We start from the raw sequence: 18284 nt of genomic DNA, 5'->3' as shown, positions 1-18284 counted from the left end.
TTCTAATGATAACAGGGTGCTGTAATTTCAGTTTTATAATTACGCCTTACATAATTTCTGATAACCATATAAAATATAGAAAGATGACATCACACAGCTGTAAATTTCATGCTTTTCTGCCAAGTGTGTAATTGGAACAGTAGACAGCCCGGGGCACTTAGTATGAGGATATCTAAGATGTATTATATAGACATAACACCTACTTAAGGGAAGATTAATGCAGACTTTTAGGGTACTGCATGGTTTCAGCGTGTGAGGGAGGGAAAAGGTTAAAATCAAGGCTCCATTAAACGGGCCTGCCGACCCAATTCTGCAGCGGTGGCGGATTATAACACGGGGGGGAGTGAGAGTGTTAATATGGGCCATAAACAGTGCTTGACTCAGTACCTAATGCACTAGATGAAAGCAGGGGAGGGGTCTGAAAGGAAGGCACTGGTTGTAATGGGAAGGATAAGAGGCAAGTGGGTGGTCGAGTGTCGCTCCACTGGACATGAATGATTAAATGATCTCTCGCTGGATTACTATTCCATATTCTAAATGGGAGATTTTTTAAGCTTCATAAACAAATGCACTCATTTATGAGGGATTAACAGTAATCTCTCTATTTCTATCCTTTTTTCCCCTGTGCACCTCTCTCTCTCTGACGCTCTGTTCCCTTTTCTACCTTTTACTGCCTCCAAATGTAGCTTCTGACGTACTATGCTACTTTTACAGTTACCTACTGTGTTGCTGTCTAATCGCATATCTTATCACATTCTTAACAGACAGGAACAGACTGATAAAAGTATTAAAAGTATAAAAAGTTAAGTTAAAGTGAAAAGTATTAACCATCTAGTTGTTCTTGTATCATTTAATAGATTACACAGCCTTGTTTGAATTTTCTGCCCCCCTTTCTCACTCGGTTTGTCTCTTCTAGGCCCTACTAGTAGATATGGAGTACTCATTCAACACTAGTAAAGAGTCACATTTATTTTGTCTTTTAATCTCTTCAAACAGAGGACAGAGGAAAGGACAGTGTTTCCCTCACTTACCTTCATCATATAGTATAAATACAGCATATACACACATGCAAGCAGTTTTATATAAGAAGGCAGCAAGATGAAGAGCGACTGTGTCGATAAAAACAAAAGAAATCTAAACATAGATGTGTCTGTGGTTGTTGTGATGGTCCTGTTATGGGATGACTGAGTGGTACAGTACATTAGAGTGGACGCAAATGGGAATATTACTCCATTTTTGGTTGGTTCAGTCTGTCAGGTTTATTCTGGCTCTTACAGCTCATCTCTGCCCCCTGTCACTGTGCCTCTCCCTCTGCTCCTCTCCTTCGGTGCTTGGCTCCGGGCGTTCCGAGCGGGGCTGCCCTCTCCCTCCTCCTTGTCCTTTTTCACCACGCTCTGCCCGTCTGCAGCCCATATGTCCTCCGCCTCCTCTCGCTCCTGAGGAAGACAAACAAAAGCAAATAACAGATCAAATATTGATTTATGGAAGTAATATTGAATTGGCCCTCCTCTGTAGCTTTGGCTGAACAACTGTAGGATAATTATAAATATGAAAACATGAGGTAGAGAAACAAAATCAGTACTAACTCAGTAATCTCAGTTATTATTATTTATATAATAATTTAACTAATTGCGATACACTATACACTATATTATAATTTTTAAACATCCTTGTTCACAAACTTTTATCCAAGCAAATATCTCAAACCTAACGTGAAATGATGTGATACAATCACAGAGCGGGCTTTGCGAATGCCCAAACAAAAAAACAGATTTGCATTGCAGCTGGTCTTGTTATCCAACACCGGTGGCACGACATCAACAACCACATGACTGCAGAGGACAGGTCCGACCTAAGGGGGAGGTCATTGCTGTGTGCTATTGTCACAGTGCTCACCATGTCTCTGTAGAGCTTCTCTTTTGTGAACCAGAGGGCCAGCGCGCACCGCCGGCCACTGGTCACTGCAGTAACACCATGTGGATTTACTGGACCTGAGGAGAAACCCACCAGTCGACCGCAGCTGGGCTTTACTCGAGCCTGGGGACAATGAAAAGGGTCACAAAGTCCAATAAAGCAGGTTTAAAAATCACTAAGACCTGAGGTTAAAATGTGACTTACTGTTATTGTCTTTGCATCCCTGTTAGTGAAGAATAATTCTCCACCGTCAAAGTTGTCATTCAGGTAGAGAACGGCACTGTGAGAGAAAAAAAAAGAGGTCACCTAGGCATAAAAACTAACCATTATGCTCTATGCCAGTTAAGCTGTGAATTTAAATGATCTACTACTTACTTAGATAGATTTTAATGATATCGCTATAGTTTTGTGTAGCATTACTAAAACAATTTCTCTTTTTCCCTGCTGTGTCCCTGCCCTTTCTTTTACTGATTATTCTTGTTGTACCTGAGATCTCTGTGTACAAATGCTGGTGGTTCCTTCCAGCACTGCTTGGTCTCCGGCTCAAGGAGACAATTGTCAACATGGACAGGATGAGACAGATCCAGTCTGCCCTCCTGGTCGCCTAAGGGCATAAAAAAATATTTTCCAATACGACAAGCTTGAGCTCGCAAAATAAAAGTTAGAAATCTGTAAAACATGTAGCTGTAGTTCCACCTGGTCAGCCCTCACAACAAGTAATAATGATCTCCCCCATGAGAGATATGAATAATGTTGTCAGTACCTGCGATCGCACTGCGGCAGACCAGGTGTGTGAAAGAGATGAAGAGTCCCGAGGGACTCCTGAAGTAGGAGTGCAGCAGGACTCTCACTCTTTCGCCCAGCTCATGTAACAACTTGGCATCTGATTGGTTCACCATGCCATCCTGAGCCAACTGCAAAAAAAGTTACGATTATGATGAAGCACGAGATCCCGACTGCACACACATAATATGATAATATGATACTCAGTTTACTTCATTCATTTTGAGTACAGGTTATTTATGTTGACTCAAAACATGTCATATTTCTCCTGTTACCCACCTTCACAGCCCTGAGGACAGTCAGACCCTCAAACGTCTCATGCGGCGTGTGCGGAGACCGTCGTCCCCGGTAACCGTCTCCGGCAGATGCTGCAGCCTATCAGAGATGAGATGGTAGGTGAGCGTTGCTGTTTCTAACTGAGAAGACTCTTTAACAATCTGAACTTACTGCTGCTAACTGCAGTATTTTGCCACACTCCTTCTCAGTCATGACTCCGTCGAGTACTACGCGATTGGTCCCGTTCAGAACCACGTCATCCATGGTGATGGTCACACCCACCTGAGGGACCGCACCACCTAGAGAGAGGACAAATAAGAAACAATGAGAGAATTAACTGGTTGCAACCTTAAGCACCACAGACAAAAACAAGAGAGTGATCTTACCTGCAAAAAATCCACTGTCATCCACGTCCTCCTGCTGCTCTCCCGTTTTCAATTTATCATTCATTTTCTCTTTTTCAGCTCTGACAGTTAAACACAAACAAAAACAGTTGACTTCACATTAATCTTTACAAAAACCCTTGGCACTGAACTGATTCCCTTCAGTCTTTCTCACCTCCAGATTTTCCTCAATGATTCAGGTACAACATCTTCTGGAGTCCAAAGATCCTAAATGGAAAGCAATTATTGAATTTGTGGATGCATGTATGTGGATCACAATCATGTATATTTTCCTCAGTACTTACTGGGTCGATAAAACTGAAGTCAAGGTTCTCCATCCCAAAGTACAGCAGCTTCTTCTCCTGCAAAGAGCGACTGACGTACCTGACAATCTCCTGCATGACAAATAAAGACAAACATGAACACAAGTAAGAAATAATCCTTGTTTATGGATTAAATAAAATCACAAAAAGAACTTATTAAAACCACAGTGGTGATTTTAATGTAATGGACATTAAGTGGTACCTGCGCAGGCTGTAGGCCCTGTGACTCTGTGACTCCTCCTAGTGTCTCAGAGTAGAGCTGCAGGTTGTCTAAAGAGTCCTTGTCAGAAGGGTAAAACAGGAGAAGAGAGCGAAGAGTCTGTACTGCTCCACTAATATCACCAGCTGTGGGAAGGCGGGGATGCAAAATAAGTGGTACTTTAGGATTTAAAATTAATGAGGTACACTGCATCATTACATGTTATACAGCTTGAATGATCTTCAGTTTGACTCCTAATCCTGACCTTTAAACTGTGCAATATGCAGATGCTCCAGCTGTGAGGGCAGGAAGTCCTCCTGAGCTGAAATCCTTCCGGGTCTTGTGGCTATCTGAGTCACACAGTACTGTCGGCACGAGAGCAGGGAGAGGGAAAGATCTAGACAGAAAAGAAAAACTTCATGTTGTACTTCATTCTTTTTCTATCTGATTTAAAACAGAGAAGTCAATCTTCAGTCTGAGGGGGTTTGTTTTGTTTTTTTACCTGCAGCCTTCTCATATGCGCCGTCAACAGTGTCCACTCCCCTGTCCTCAGGCAGCCGTTGGAAAGCCACCTCACACTGTAACCTGCACTCATCTGTCTGCCGCAGTGTTTCATTCACACATGCTTTCCATTTCTCTGCTGCTTGTGCCCAGTCAGAGGAGGCCTCATGCTGAACTGCAGAATCATACAGGACCTAGTTTTGATGGTGAGTAAAGGAGAGAAAGAAGAAGATGCTGCTATACTGGCTTTTGGATTAAGAAAATAAAAGTATGAGACATGTTTGAGAAGTTTGAGACATGATTGCATGCCATCACTAACTTAAGCCTATTTGAAACAAGCCTAATCATGTCATAACGTGCATGTCAGAATATACAGAGAGAGTAGCTCAGGCAGAAGTCTTCAATAAGTAAAATCAGGTTTGGATTTCATGGTTGGGTAAGGGAAAAAAGTGAAGGTGAGAGAGGAATTTAGTCCCTCAGGCCATGGCTGTCTTTCCACATTCATGGTCTGATGACTAAGTAGTCTTTAGCATTAATTGGTATATGAATAAGCAAACCAGTGCAGTTTATGAACATTACACTTCAGGGTATGGATGTGTACCTACTGCAGCAGTCAAAGTACAAACTAAATCCCCCTCTCCTCTACAAAGACATAAACCCTCCCTTCTCACCCAGTGTTTCTCATTCTCAATCTCTCTGTCCTGGAAGGCCTCCTCAGTCACTCCTTCCATCCGTCTGTACTTCTCAATGTTGTTCCTCATCTCCAGGTGACTGGGGTTGGCCACAAAGTAGGTATGAGCTGCAGATGCCGCCTTCTGCAGCTTTCCCAACTGAAGTGCAAGAAGAGGAAGAGAGTGAATGAAGCTCGTCATAGACAGACAGGAGTGCAATATGCAAGTCTATCAGCAGCGATGACAAATTGACAATTATTATGTCATAGAGTCGTTCATGGCTACCTGAAGAATAGCTTACCTTGTAGTATGTGACCTGCAGAAAGTTGTATGGGTTGCGACTGCCAAATTCATACTCTATGTCTGTAGAAACAGGGAGCTGCCCTGCAGGTGTAACAGAGCGTCCGATGCAGAACCTCATACATTCAGCTTTCTGCTGCATCCAATCCAAGGCCCAGAGGTCCCACAGACTCCCCTCTTCAGAGTCTAACAATACAAAAAACATGAATCATTTTTGGAAGTGAAATACACCATTGAACATTGTTCACAATCACTATTTGTACATATATCAGCCCTATCTTGTGTTTTACTGCTATGTTCTCTACAATGATAATTAATTGACAAATAAAAACAATCATATTTATGTTTTTCTTCTCCTTTTTTGATTTTGTAACACACCCTTTTTCTGCTCTTCAGGTCAGTCTCATGTTTGAGACTCACACACTGAGAAACTGAGAGTCAGGGAAGCTGCCAGTGAATTCATAGTAATCTCATAGTTTCCCTCCTGTAATTAAGTTTTATCCAGCGCACGTAGTTTGGCTAACTGGCCTAATTCCAGTAAAAAAAAGTGAAGGAAAACCTTCCTATTTATTTATTAATTTTCACTTTAATTAAAACATCACTGTAATTAAATGGAACCGTGTTTGAAGCTAAATTTGCCCCAACTGATGCCCTTCGGCCATGTGTTAAATTAGCTATTAAAACAACAATAAAAGCCAAATGTGATACTTAAGGTAAAATGTTGTAATTGTTTTTTTTTTTATTAATTCATGAATATGTTAATAAATGCATCTATCCTGTAGGTTCAAGGGGTCCCAAGATAAATGTGATGAGTCACAAGATGAAAAAAGGAAATGACAGTATTTTTGCTACACAGAATTATATCTATTGACTTTTCTTTAACTGTTGCCCTTTTCTCCAGCAACACTGATTGCTTTCACCTTTCTTCAGGCCTCTAATTATTCTTCAAAGGACACAATTTGAGCAGGAAAAAGTCACTCTCTGGTTAAAGTGCTGTGCTGACACATGATGTACACACTCAGGCTCATGATATGAGGGGTCTTAAGTAAACATGATTTTCCATATCAACAAGTAGGATATGGAGAGGTAATGAAAGTATTACATTTAATGAACATGTTGCATGTCTGTGTATCATTGTATTCATTCATTGTTCATGTAGACATGAAGAAGACCATAATAAATATGGCACACCCCTGACACCCACTCAATCTCAAAACACACAATATTGCATCAATCATGACTTACCGAGTTTGTAAAGCGCCTCTTTCCCTGCTGCCACACACTCATCATAACACTGTCTGCGGACTCTGAACAGTGACTCCTTGGTGGTCACGGATTTCTCCAGCAGCTCCGCAGCCTTCCCCCACTCCCCACCAAAATATGCACGTACTCCACTGTAATACAAAAAATCATACGGCTGCAGCAGTGACAGAGCATTGGCGCTGACACTGACTGGGGTTACTAAAGTGAAGTTAACTGATGTTGTAAAAACAAAATAAAACGCCACGTATACAGAGGTACAACCAGAGCGGAGCGCCATGGTCCCAGAAACAAACCCCACGGAGGAGACGGGAGTTGGGAGAAGAGGAGGGACTACCAGGGGGGAACGCTTGAAGGTGGAAAGTTTCCTCTCATTTGAGGAAAGTTTGGGGCATATCATGTATTCACTGACTCCAGTTGGTAATGGTGCTTGTTTAAACCTGGATAAATGTTAAAAAAAGATGCCTTGTTTTGAGCTAATTAATGCTAACTACGTGTTTAACGGTCGCGAGTCAAGTTGCAATGCTTCTATGCAGCCACGAGAGGAAGCCGTTGGTTGAGTTCAACGGACGTTACCGTAAATACAGACACAGAAACACGCAGTGTGAACGGAAATTAGACATTATCAGTTGTCTGTAAACGTGTTAGTCATTACTCGTTCAAATCCTCACACGCAGACGTTGTTTAAGCAGCGACTTCACTTCGATAGATACACTTAATGTAAATTCACCGCATAAAATCACAAAACGGGGGGTGGCGATATTCTGAAGATTACGGTAACGAGCCGCAGACTGAGTTCGCTCGGCCTCATGATTCATTCAGCCAAACACCGACAGCAGAAGACGGGCTAAAGACAACGGACACTCATCCGAGCCGGGGGAAATCAAGAGGCTGGGGGGTCCAAACTAAAGAGGAGCAAGTGTCCCACTGAAAAGGAGGAACTAGCGAGCTCGCCATGGCGGACGTTGGTGAGGTTTTGATGTCGGTTTTGTCCACAATTCGGGTTCCGAAGCCCGGGGACCGTGTCCACAAAGACGAATGCGCCTTGTCATTTTCCTCGCCGGTGAGCCATCTTCCCCCCTTTACGAATCAAAACGACAGCCCGCAAACAGTGTTTACAATGATTTCTGATTGTTTTCCAGCCTCCCTTGTCTTTGTCTAACGTGACGTTTTGTCCTGCTTTGACGCGCTGGCTTCCTACATTTAAACTAACTAGCGAGCTAGCGTCAAGCTAAGCTAATAATGCACTGTAATGGAAACTTAGCTGCTCTAGCTTCTTCAAGCTAGCTGCGTTTGTGTAACTGGGTATGCTGTCAAAGCAGCTAGCGAGCCAGTGGCTTCCTCGCCTGTTTGTGCCTTTTTAACTTAGTTGTCCCATAATGGACAGATAACATTGAACCAGTGCTTTAGCAGCCTGGATGGAGAGCTAGTTGGCTAAAAAAATACACAGATAATGTGACATGGTTAAGAGCTTAACTTCTCAGTGATGTGACACGATGGAGAGAGAGTTAACATGTCTTGTGTCTTGTTTACAGGAGAGTGAAGGAGGCCTGTATGTGTGCATGAACAGCTTCCTGGGTTTTGGCAGTCAGTATGTGGACAGGCATCATGCTCGGTCTGGCCAGAGGGCTTACTTCCACATCACCCGGACTCGCAAGGCCAAGGTGGAGACTTTATTCTGCTTTATGGTTTATTTTCCTTAAGGCGTCACACATGTCTAAACCATGTTTGTCACACAACTGATATCCTGTGTTGTTTTCACAGAAGGAAGATGACAACAACTCCGGATCTGGACACCCACCTAAGAAAAAGCCCACCAGATTGGCGATAGGTGAGAGCACGAGATGACACAAACACAGAGTATACAGGGGGTTGTGTTTTTTTTTTTTTTAGACTGACAGGTCAGTCTATGTCCCCTCTTGTTTCTGGTCTGTCCAGGGATTGAAGGAGGTTTTGATGTGGAGCAGGAGCAGTATGAGGAGGATGTAAAGGTGATCATTTTACCTGACAGACAGGAAGTGACATCAGAGGACCTTGCTACGATGCCTGACGTTGTGAGAGAGCGGGTGAGATATTATGTGTTTCTTTTGCAGAAAACAGTTCAAATGCGATGAGTGATGGCTGTCATCAATACAACAACATGTCAAACATGTAGTCTTCATCGATCTTTGACATGTTAATCTTTCTACAATGATATATCTCGTCATATACAGACCCATGGATAATAAATTGTGTTACTTTCAGTTTCACATTGAGCTGTTTGTCAGATCTAATTTGTTCCTGACATTAATTTGCCTTTTCCTTCAAGGTGTCCCTGTCAATGGCTGGTATCATGGCAGCCGATTCAGTGTCTCACACCTTACAAGTTCAACAGTGGGATGGAGAGGTGAGACAGGAGTCGAGGCATGCTGCTGATCTCAAACAGCTTGACAACGGAGTCAAGATCCCTCCCAGGTGAGATATTTGGTCACAGCTGTCCCATAAATAAACATACCATGCAGTTCTTCATAGATCAGAGACTTTATAAACAAAGCATTTCTTATATTCTGTCCTAAATTAAAGAAATAATGTACAAAACTACAATTGTAATTTCTGTTTCTATATACTACAGATGTGAAGAAAATGTCCAGGCAGGCAATAATGCTTTTGCAGTGGACATTAATCGAATATTGCATCACTCTATTAATGTTGTTGTGTCTTTTCTACATCCTAGTGGCTGGCGGTGTGAGGTGTGCGACCTCCAGGAGAATATTTGGATGAACCTGACGGACGGAAAAGTGCTGTGTGGTCGCAGGTATTTTGATGGCTCTGGCGGAAATAACCACGCCCTCCTCCACTTCCAGGAGACGGGATATCCTCTTGCTGTCAAACTCGGTACCATCACTCCTGATGGAGCAGGTAAGCCGATGGAAACATTATTTTCTGTGGTTAAAAGAAGATGTTTTCATACAGTCAATCAAATTGTGCCATTTTAAACCATGTATGGATAAATCTGTTTTGTCAGTTGTAAGCGGTCTACGACACAACCCAAACAGAGACAGACTTTGAACCCACATTGGCTTTTATGTTAAAATCTCCTTCTCATCAATCTTACAGCCATGAACACACATCTTGTCCTGCACCATAGCTTGTTGAATGTCACTAATCAAATGTTCAGTGTTGAAAAATACACCACAACAACACATTGACATCAGTTTACAGGCTAAATAGAGTGTTAGCTCACACACCGTCTGCTGTCAGTCACACACAGACACAGACACGCACCTTTAGCTGAGATTTGTATTTCACCAAATAATGTCTTTCTACCTTTTTTATAATAATAATAATAATAATACTAATAATAATAACAATAATTTAATAACATCCTAAATAGGGATAACTTAATTCAAATCCAGAAGGCTATGGTGGATTTCTTTTGGACTATATACAGTGTGTATGCATTTATCTGAAGCTTTGTGCTTCACTGGTCTTAATCACCACCGCTGTTTTGTTTGTCCAGATGTGTATTCCTATGATGAGGATGACATGGTGCTCGATTCCAAGTTACCAGAGCACCTATCTCACTTTGGTATCGACATGATGACCATGGAGAAAGTAAGTTCTGTGATTCAGCAGTTTTTTTGTTTTTATCTAGCTTAACTTTGCTCCTTGGCATTTGCAAATATCAAATCTGTCCATTTTCCCTACTGTTTACTATGTTCAGTATTGGATCAAGTTCCTGTAGACAGTAGTATTTCTCAAGCCTCTGCTTTACGACTGAAGTCTTACAAATTTAGTCCGAAATATTGGATTCTTTTTTTTGTGTGTGTGTTGGCAGACATCCAGACTGTTATGGTTGGCTCTGCCTCATAGACCAGCCATTGATTACACTGTCAGAAATTCATCTGCAGTCTTAGAGGGCCGCCAGCGCTTAAAAAACGAGTACCACAGAAAAATCATATTATTGAATAATAGGCCAATTTTTAAAATCTGGTTCTCCCTCTTGTTGTTTTTCTTGCCAGTGTGCTGTTAACTGTTACATGTACAATACCATTTATTATGTTTATATAAAACCCTTTAGGATTATTATAGAATTATTACTGATCGCTTATGATAATACATTAAAGCAACACTGCATTGAAATGAGTCCCCAGTTCAGGAGTGCTATACCACTGTTGTAAAATGGATATGTGTATTTCTTATGATTACTAATTATTACTTATGATCAAAAACTAGCCAGTCGACAACCTTGGTCACAGACGAACATCAAGAAAGTGCAACAACACAAGACATAACAGCCAGCTAATATTACTTATTAGTCCAACAGCAATAAGCCCAGCTCTGCCTTTTATTTCACAAAGCTCTCGCCAATGACTAAAAGTCAGTCCCATATTTACTCTTGTCTGGCGGCTTCTTGCTCAGTCACTCCTTCTTCGCTTCCTCCGTCACTGTCCTCTTAAGTGTCTTCACCATTAGCTATGTCCTTAGCCGTAAACCCAGGTTACATTGTCCGCCCACCCCACTCTCGTTCTGGCATGACACTGTCTCCGCTCACCTCCATTCCGCCCCACCCGTGGCCTGAAAACCTCCTCCGCACGGTGATCATTTTGATGCTACATTAGGCATTAAAATGATTTAAAATGTGTTATTTTATGGTTTAAAAGTTACACAATGTTGCTTTAATATCTATCCTTGTGTGCTCTTACTTTCATTGCATGCCCATGATTTTATATATATTTATTTATTTATTTTCCCTAGTTTCAAATATTTTTCTCCACACCTGTGTGTACTCTGATTCCCTGTTGTCATTAATTTCTTTGCCACCCGCTTCTCCTCTCATGAGTGCAGACTACACAATTGTCAACGTCTAACATCTCCCTACCTCACGCCGTGTACCGTAATGTTGTTTCATGTCTTGCTAATGTATTGCTGCACATATATAATGATGTTGCACAGACAGGGGGTGGATGAATTATGCTATGATGGAGCAGAAGACAAAGTGCAGCAGTTAGTGCTGTGATGATGTGTTTTGTAATTTCTTTCTTGTCTGCCTGCTGTCATTCCCACTTCATATTGGCTAATTTTGCTTATCATTTTATTTGCTTGTTCACTCCATCATTCATTCCTGTTTCCATTTTTTATTCTCTGCCCTCAGACCGAGCGAACGATGACAGAGCTGGAGATTGCTGTGAACCAGCGTGTGGGGGAATGGGAGGTAATCCAGGAGTCTGGGACCACCCTACGGCCCATGTTTGGCCCCGGCTTGACTGGCATGAAGAACCTGGGCAACAGCTGCTACCTCAACTCTGTCATGCAAGTGCTCTTCACTGTTCCAGACTTCCAGAGCAAGTCAGTACCCTCTTTTACTCACAGTCCCCATCCTCTTTACTTTCCAGCTGCCAATGTTCCTTGTGATGAAAGATGGACAGCAATGAAATATTGTTATCAAGTTCAAGTTCAAGTTACAGCTGTCCACCATTAACAGTAATATCCTGAATGTAAAGAAATTGTTTCATATCCTTCTGTTCATGCCTTTTGCTCAGGTATGTGTCTAACATTGACAAAATCATTGATGAAGCGCCAAGCGACCCCACCCAGGACTTCAAAACCCAAGTGTGAGTGTCCTCCTCTCCTGTTGTGTGGTTATTTTCTATTATAAGGTCTTGTGTTACAATCAGATGTCTGAAAACATCCCTCAGTTGTGCGACAGGAAATCAAGGACGGGGTTTAATAAAAATGTTACAAGCTCCAATGCGCCTCTTCTCCTGTAGCACACATGCATTCAAACACGTCCATTTTATCTTGAAAATGTTGCCATCATTCACACTAGATGAAAAAAACGTCCACATTAAAGAACACAAGTAGGACTCATAGTGTGTCAACCACAAAGCCGATTACAGATTCCTTTCTGGGCAGGTCAGTGTTTAAATATGATTTTTATTTTTGAATTGAAATGCTCTTGATATCTGCAGGGTTTAGACAGACCTATGGTAACTCACTCAGGTTATTTTAGCTCTATGCCACTGCAGGAAAAATAGGAGCTTTGTTTCTACTGTTTCTCATCTAAACAGGGCCAGGCCTCTCTTATTGAAAACAAAAGTGAAACCTTAGTACTGTAACTTGACACTTTTTAGGGAGGAGTTGTTGCTCATTTTGTCAGGTATAATATGAAACTCAGTGCAGTAACTTATTTTAATCTTATGTTTCCACTTGATGTCTTTGGCTTGAATCTTCTTTCACTGCTGTACAAAACTTCTGTATTCCCCAGCAGATGAGAATGTCTTTCTCCCCGATTAGACATTCCTCCATGTTACTTGAAAGCCAAAAATATATCTAGGCACACATCCAAATCCTCCTGCTGTGTGAGACTCTGGTATATTGTTGGATGTGCAGTGATGCCAACTGCGTGTGTGTCTTTATCACAGAGCCAAGCTCGGGTACGGTCTGTTGTCGGGAGAGTACTCCAAACCAGCACCAGACCCTGGAGATGAAAACGGTGCATCTGAACCCAGGGTAGGAAGAAACAATCACACAATGGATTGTCACAGTGGATTTACAAGACTTGGGTGTAACAGATATTCATGGCACATGTGGGATTTACTCTCAGAAGTAAATTAGACTATTTAATATTCGCCGTTGATGAATCAACCTGTTTGTGCTTGTTTGCAGGGAGACCAAATCGGCATAGCACCGCGAATGTTCAAAGCACTTGTTGGGCGGGGCCACCCAGAGTTCTCCACCAATCGACAACAAGATGCTCAGGAGTTTTTATTGCACTTCATAAACATGGTGGAGGTAAAGTAACACTCTGACCCTGCTTCTCTTTTTGGTCCTCAGCTTTTCTCTTATATCATTATTATTATTATTATTCTTGCTTTTCACCCACAGAGAAACTGTCGCTCTGGGGTAAACCCATCTGAAGCCTTCAGGTTCCTGGTGGAGGAAAGGATTGTGTGTCAGCAATCACAGAAAGCCAAGTACACTCAACGGGTCGATTACATCGTCCAGCTGCCTGTGCCGATGGACCAGGCCACCAACACAGGTGAAGGGCTGAAAGGATACAATGTCCAACTCTTTCTCCAATTCTACACATGGTCAGCAGTATGAGCTGTGCTCATTGTCGGGTGAAGGACAATGCAGAGGCCATAGTGTAGCACAGGTTTATGTCACCGACATAAACAAAACATATAAATATGTGCTCTTGTTTGAAAAACAAAAAAAGGGAAAGTAAATTTTGTGAATTACATATTTCAGGTAAACACCAAAAACAAGTGCTTTTGTGAATTATGGATTATCTTTTTTTTAACCATGTTCATATTTCTCTCACAGAAGAGATTCATGAGGCAGAGCGCCGGCGTGAGGAGGGGGACTCATCAGCCCCTACAGTGCGTGCACAAATCCCCTTCACAGCTTGCATGGCGGCTCTCAGTGAACCAGAGATCCTCACAGACTTCTGGAGCTCAGCTGTGCAGACCAAGACTACTGCTACCAAGTATGAAGAGAGACAGACAGACAGATATAATGAAAGTGACAAATCTTAAGATGTATTTATTAATTTCAGCTTTTGTCTCGTTTGTCAGAACAACCCGCTTTGCCTCTTTCCCTGACCACCTGGTCATCCAGATTAAGAAGTTCACCTTTGGCCTTGACTGGGTTCCTAAGAAACTGGGTGAGCAAAGACAGAATTAAATGCTTGTGTTGAAATTATACAAATGTTGGAAGTCTGTATTTCAAACATATTCAAACTCCCTATTGACACAAAAAGAAGAGAAAAAAAACATGGAACAAAAATGGCAAATCTCCCCTCCTGAGCTTCTTGGCAAAGAACTAAAAGTAGTAGAGATACGACAAAAAAAGAAACAATAATTCAGGATAATTAAGTGATTATTATTTCTAAGAATACTGTCAACAGTTATAATTTAATGTTGTGAAACTAAGCTGAGGAAAACAAACAGATGATGGAATGATTTTTCTTCTGTGCAGACGTGAGCATCGACGTTCCTGACACTCTGGACCTGAGTGCTCTGCTTGCAACTGGCCAGCAGCCAGGGGAGGAGCTTCTACCAGAGGTGGCCCCACCCCCACTCATGACCCCAGATGTGGAGGTTAAAGGTATCCTGGGTTCCCATGGCAACGAGGAGGACGACTCGCTCTACTCCCCACTGCTGTGTTAGTCTGTCTGTCATTTCTGCCCTTTTCCTTCCTCTTCTTCTGTGACGCTCCTATTTATCCGTCCTTGTTTCCTCCTTTTCTTTCTTTCTGCCCTTTTCGGTTTGCTTGCGTCCTTCCGTTGCCTTATTATTTGTTTACTTTTGCATAATGTGAAGTGATTTGAGTAAGCAATATCTAAATGGTTTTGTCTTTGGAGTGTATGAATCAACGTTTCTACGTTGTTTTCATTAATTTGCTTGTTTGTCAGTTTTTGGGAAACACGGTAATAGACAAAAAAGTTGTAATCGGAAGTAATTAAAGTTTTTTTTCTCTCAACACACACAGCTCCAGTCCTAGATGAATCCACTGTGCTACAGTTATGTGAAATGGGATTCCCACTGGAGGCCTGCAGGAAAGCGGTGTACTACACAGGGAACACTGGAATTGATGCTGCCATGAATTGGATCATGAGCCATATGGATGATCCTGGTGGGCAGAGCAGTGAGACTTTACCAGAAATGAAAACATCACTGAGTCCTGATGGCTCCTCTCACTCTTCGTGTTCTCCTCTTTTCTGATTGACTGCAGACTTCTCGGCCCCCCTGGTTTTGCCAGGCTGCAGCTCCGGTGCCGGGACTACACCCACAGAGAGCCTCTCCGAGGAGCACCTGGCAACCATTGTCTCCATGGGCTTCAGCCGAGACCAGGCAACCAAAGCACTTCGAGCAACGGTTAGAATCAAACTCCATCCAGTTAGCGTTTCGGATTTTACTAATTTCACATGCCACTTGTCTAAAAGTAAAACCGTGCCAGTACTGGCGCATCTGCTGCCTTCTATTCAAACAGTGATCTAGCCAAGTTTTCTTCATGCTCTAAGGAGTGTTTGCCTTCATACGAGTAGCAGGATTTTACCTAAAGTTCTGCCTTAAAGACAGTGGTAAGAGATATATCTTGAATTTTAGTTACTGTATCTCCACACTTCTGTGGTTTGGACAATTCTGTACGTTAGATAGTTAAATATCTAAATGGAACAGGCAGAAATTAGTTTAAAAAAGAGTACAATGTGTCACAGGACAAAGCACTGCTGATGAAAGAGAATAGCACAGATAACGCCTGGGAACTAATTTTTCCACATGGCTTTTGACTTTTACTGAAGCGGCAACAGAGAATATTAATTGCAATAATTTGTGGAAGCTTAATTTTAATATTTTATTTATAACATTTTATAGATGGGTCATCAACAAACGAACATAACCTACCTCATCTAATCCGTCCCGTCGTATATAAGGGAAACAATAAAAAATGAAACAAACATACAGTGGAAACAGAGACAAAAAAAAACTGCTAGTGTACTCTTCTGCTTAGTTCAGCGGTTTGCAGTTACAAAATATATAGGTATACAATAAACAAATGTTTAAGTAAGTCGTCAAAGTGTCATGAGGTCCCCTCTGCGCTGAGTTGTAGTCAAGAGAGTGTTATCTGTTTAAAACTGCTTGCCTTCACCGACAACTCGTGTCCGATCTTCTCCATGTATAGAGTGTTAGAGAAATCTGTGAGCCAGGATTCAAAACAAGAGGCGAGCTCTTTATTCCAGACGTGAAAGCGTACTTTAGTTGTTTTTTTTTCCAAGGAAGGTGCAGATGAAAAGTTAGAGAATGTTTCGTCACTTTTCTGAAAGTCACTCAGTTAGACAAAGAGCTGCATGTACCAGTTTGAGTGACCCCAAACCTCCACCACAGATGAAGATAAGCAAAGTATTTTTCTGTGCTGGTGTCCTTTCAACTACAGTACCAGTCTCATATTGAGTCAGAGACGAGAATTTAGCTGAACAACTCTTTTTTTTCTTATGTGCAGAGACTACCCGTTTGACTAATGCTGTTGACAATTATGTATTATGATGTTTTCAAACATTTGGCTCCTTTTTATAAGGGTGAACTTTACCAGTAACTAAAGTAAAGTTACTACGTAAGGCTGTCAAGCATTAGTTCATCTGTTTTGCAATGTTTCTATAATCTGATGGCCACCCTCTAAAGAAGCTACATGAGCTTATCTTAATTTATAAAATGTTGTGCTTGTACTGTAAAATGTAAAATGGAATCCTCGTGAAGCTTGTATTTGACCATGAGCTCCTTTAATGACACTTTTAACTGGTGTGTTTCACAGAGTAATGTCCTTGACCGGGCAGTGGACTGGATCTTCTCCCACCTGGATGACCTGGAGTCCATGGATGTGTCTGAAGGCGGTCGCTCAGCAGCAGAAAGCGAGGGTGGCAGAGATCCTCCGCCTGGGCCTCGCGTCAGAGACGGACCAGGCAGTAAGTTCCAGGGAGTGAAATAAAAATAAAAGTCTCCTCAGATTAGCTGCAGAGACGTGATCAGAAACATAAAATATAAACAGCAGCAACATCAACGCCTTCTATTTAAAGTCTAATGTCCTTCTTGCTAGCAAATGTGTGGTATATATATCATATATTTTTATAATTGAACTCGTGCTCTCTCTCCTTTTATCCAGAGTATGAGTTGTTTGCATTCATCAGTCACATGGGGACAAGCACAATGTGCGGCCACTACGTCTGTCACATCAAGAAGGATCAGCAGTAAGTGTTTGCTTGTTTTGCACTTGTGTTTCTACCTTTTTTAAACCTTTTTTTTAAAGACTCAACACGTCTCTGAAAAGTCAGACAACAATCAATGAGTTACAGTCTCACAAATGAAACGCTTTCTGTTCCTTAACCGGTAGTTTAAAAAAAATCATTTTCTAGTAGCTGATTCAGTGTCTCAGCAGGGGGCACCATACTCCAGGTTTGTCCTGAACAATAATATCTGCTGATGTGAACACAGTATGAAGTATTAACCTGTCATAGAACTGAGGTTTATATCCACTTAGGAAGAAAATTGCAGTTTTATTATATATTTCAACGACAGAAATGATTTGTACTAGTGAACAAAAAATTGACCTATGTATTCAGAATATTATGTTTTTGGTTGCATCTGTCATTTTTTACCAAGTGGTGGATATTTTCTTTTCTTATTAAGGCCTAATTTAAAAAGCCTTTTTCTTGTGTATACATAATCAAATCCATAACCTGTTTGTTTGTGAACTGAGAGATCTCTCTGTTTCACAGGTGGGTCATCTTCAACGATCAGAAGGTGTGTGCTTCTGAGAAACCTCCCAAAGACCTGGGATACCTCTACTTCTATCGAAGAGTGGCTGAATGAGACACACACAAAAAAAGGAGTGTTACACTTTGGGGTGAAGGAGGAGAAACGTGGACGTTAACACAAAACACACAAAGGCAACATTCATAATCGCACCCCTCACCAAGCTCTTACAAAAAATGCCCTGGCACGCTTCACAAACTGACAAAAAGTGTAAATAAATCTCTCAGATTGCATATATAGACAGTTAAATAAAAATTTGTGCAGATGTACAGATATGGTGTTTGGGGGGAGGGAGTTTCTTTTGATCCATTTATTACAAACACGGGCGTGTTCAGAGAAACAGATTCACCTGGACAGTTCTGTTGAGTAAAACTGAGACGGTT

At 41.6% G+C, this 18284-nt stretch overlaps 2 protein-coding genes across 3 annotated transcripts; one reads left to right on the top strand and one right to left on the bottom strand.

Annotated features, from left to right (window-relative positions):
* Positions 1–953: 953 nt before the first annotated feature.
* p3h3 (prolyl 3-hydroxylase 3) lies at positions 954–7243 on the bottom strand. Its single transcript, XM_010735004.3, has 16 exons — positions 6596–7243; positions 5352–5536; positions 5051–5209; positions 4381–4573; positions 4144–4275; positions 3882–4024; positions 3662–3751; positions 3532–3584; positions 3360–3439; positions 3145–3272; positions 2977–3072; positions 2678–2828; positions 2401–2518; positions 2119–2194; positions 1897–2037; positions 954–1436 (listed from the first exon to the last, which is right to left on the bottom strand). The coding sequence occupies exons 1-16, from the start codon at positions 7008–7010 to the stop codon at positions 1272–1274; spliced, it is 2325 nt and encodes a 774-aa protein (XP_010733306.3). The 5' UTR covers positions 7011–7243; the 3' UTR covers positions 954–1271.
* Positions 7244–7430: 187 nt separating this feature from the next.
* On the top strand, positions 7431–17966 carry usp5 (ubiquitin specific peptidase 5 (isopeptidase T)). 2 transcript variants are annotated; one of them, XM_010735005.3, is made up of 20 exons: positions 7431–7673; positions 8146–8274; positions 8375–8441; positions 8549–8676; positions 8919–9064; positions 9324–9508; positions 10110–10204; positions 11745–11938; positions 12133–12204; positions 13015–13102; positions 13259–13384; positions 13478–13631; positions 13919–14081; positions 14170–14258; positions 14573–14701; positions 15086–15229; positions 15329–15471; positions 16904–17054; positions 17252–17336; positions 17865–17966. In XM_010735005.3, exons 1-20 carry the CDS (start codon positions 7566–7568, stop codon positions 17956–17958), a joined length of 2490 nt encoding a protein of 829 aa, XP_010733307.3. In that variant the 5' UTR covers positions 7431–7565; the 3' UTR covers positions 17959–17966. The 2 variants fall into 2 exon arrangements, with proteins under 2 accessions (XP_010733307.3, XP_019116789.2); XM_019261244.2 differs by having other exon boundaries at positions 14573–14758.
* Positions 17967–18284: the final 318 nt, after the last annotated feature.

Source organism: Larimichthys crocea, chromosome XVI (assembly GCF_000972845.2).
Source record: "Larimichthys crocea isolate SSNF chromosome XVI, L_crocea_2.0, whole genome shotgun sequence".
Classification (NCBI taxonomy): Eukaryota; Metazoa; Chordata; class Actinopteri; family Sciaenidae; genus Larimichthys; species Larimichthys crocea.
The sequence above is the reverse complement of the archived record's forward strand: the minus strand, read 5'-3'. Positions and strand labels throughout refer to the sequence as shown.

Coding starts and splice junctions, on each gene's coding strand:
- p3h3 (XM_010735004.3), bottom strand. CDS start 7,010: ATGATATGCCCCAAACTTTCCTCAAATGAGAGGAAACTTTCCACCTTC. Junction 3,752..3,881: donor AGGGCCTACAGCCTGCGCAG/GTACCACTTAAT, acceptor TTTGTCATGCAG/GAGATTGTCAGGTACGTCAG. Junction 1,437..1,896: donor AGAAGCTCTACAGAGACATG/GTGAGCACTGTG, acceptor TGTCTTCCTCAG/GAGCGAGAGGAGGCGGAGGA.
- usp5 (XM_019261244.2), top strand. CDS start 7,566: ATGGCGGACGTTGGTGAGGTTTTGATGTCGGTTTTGTCCACAATTCGG. Junction 9,065..9,323: donor GGAGTCAAGATCCCTCCCAG/GTGAGATATTTG, acceptor TCTACATCCTAG/TGGCTGGCGGTGTGAGGTGT. Junction 12,205..13,014: donor CAGGACTTCAAAACCCAAGT/GTGAGTGTCCTC, acceptor TCTTTATCACAG/AGCCAAGCTCGGGTACGGTC.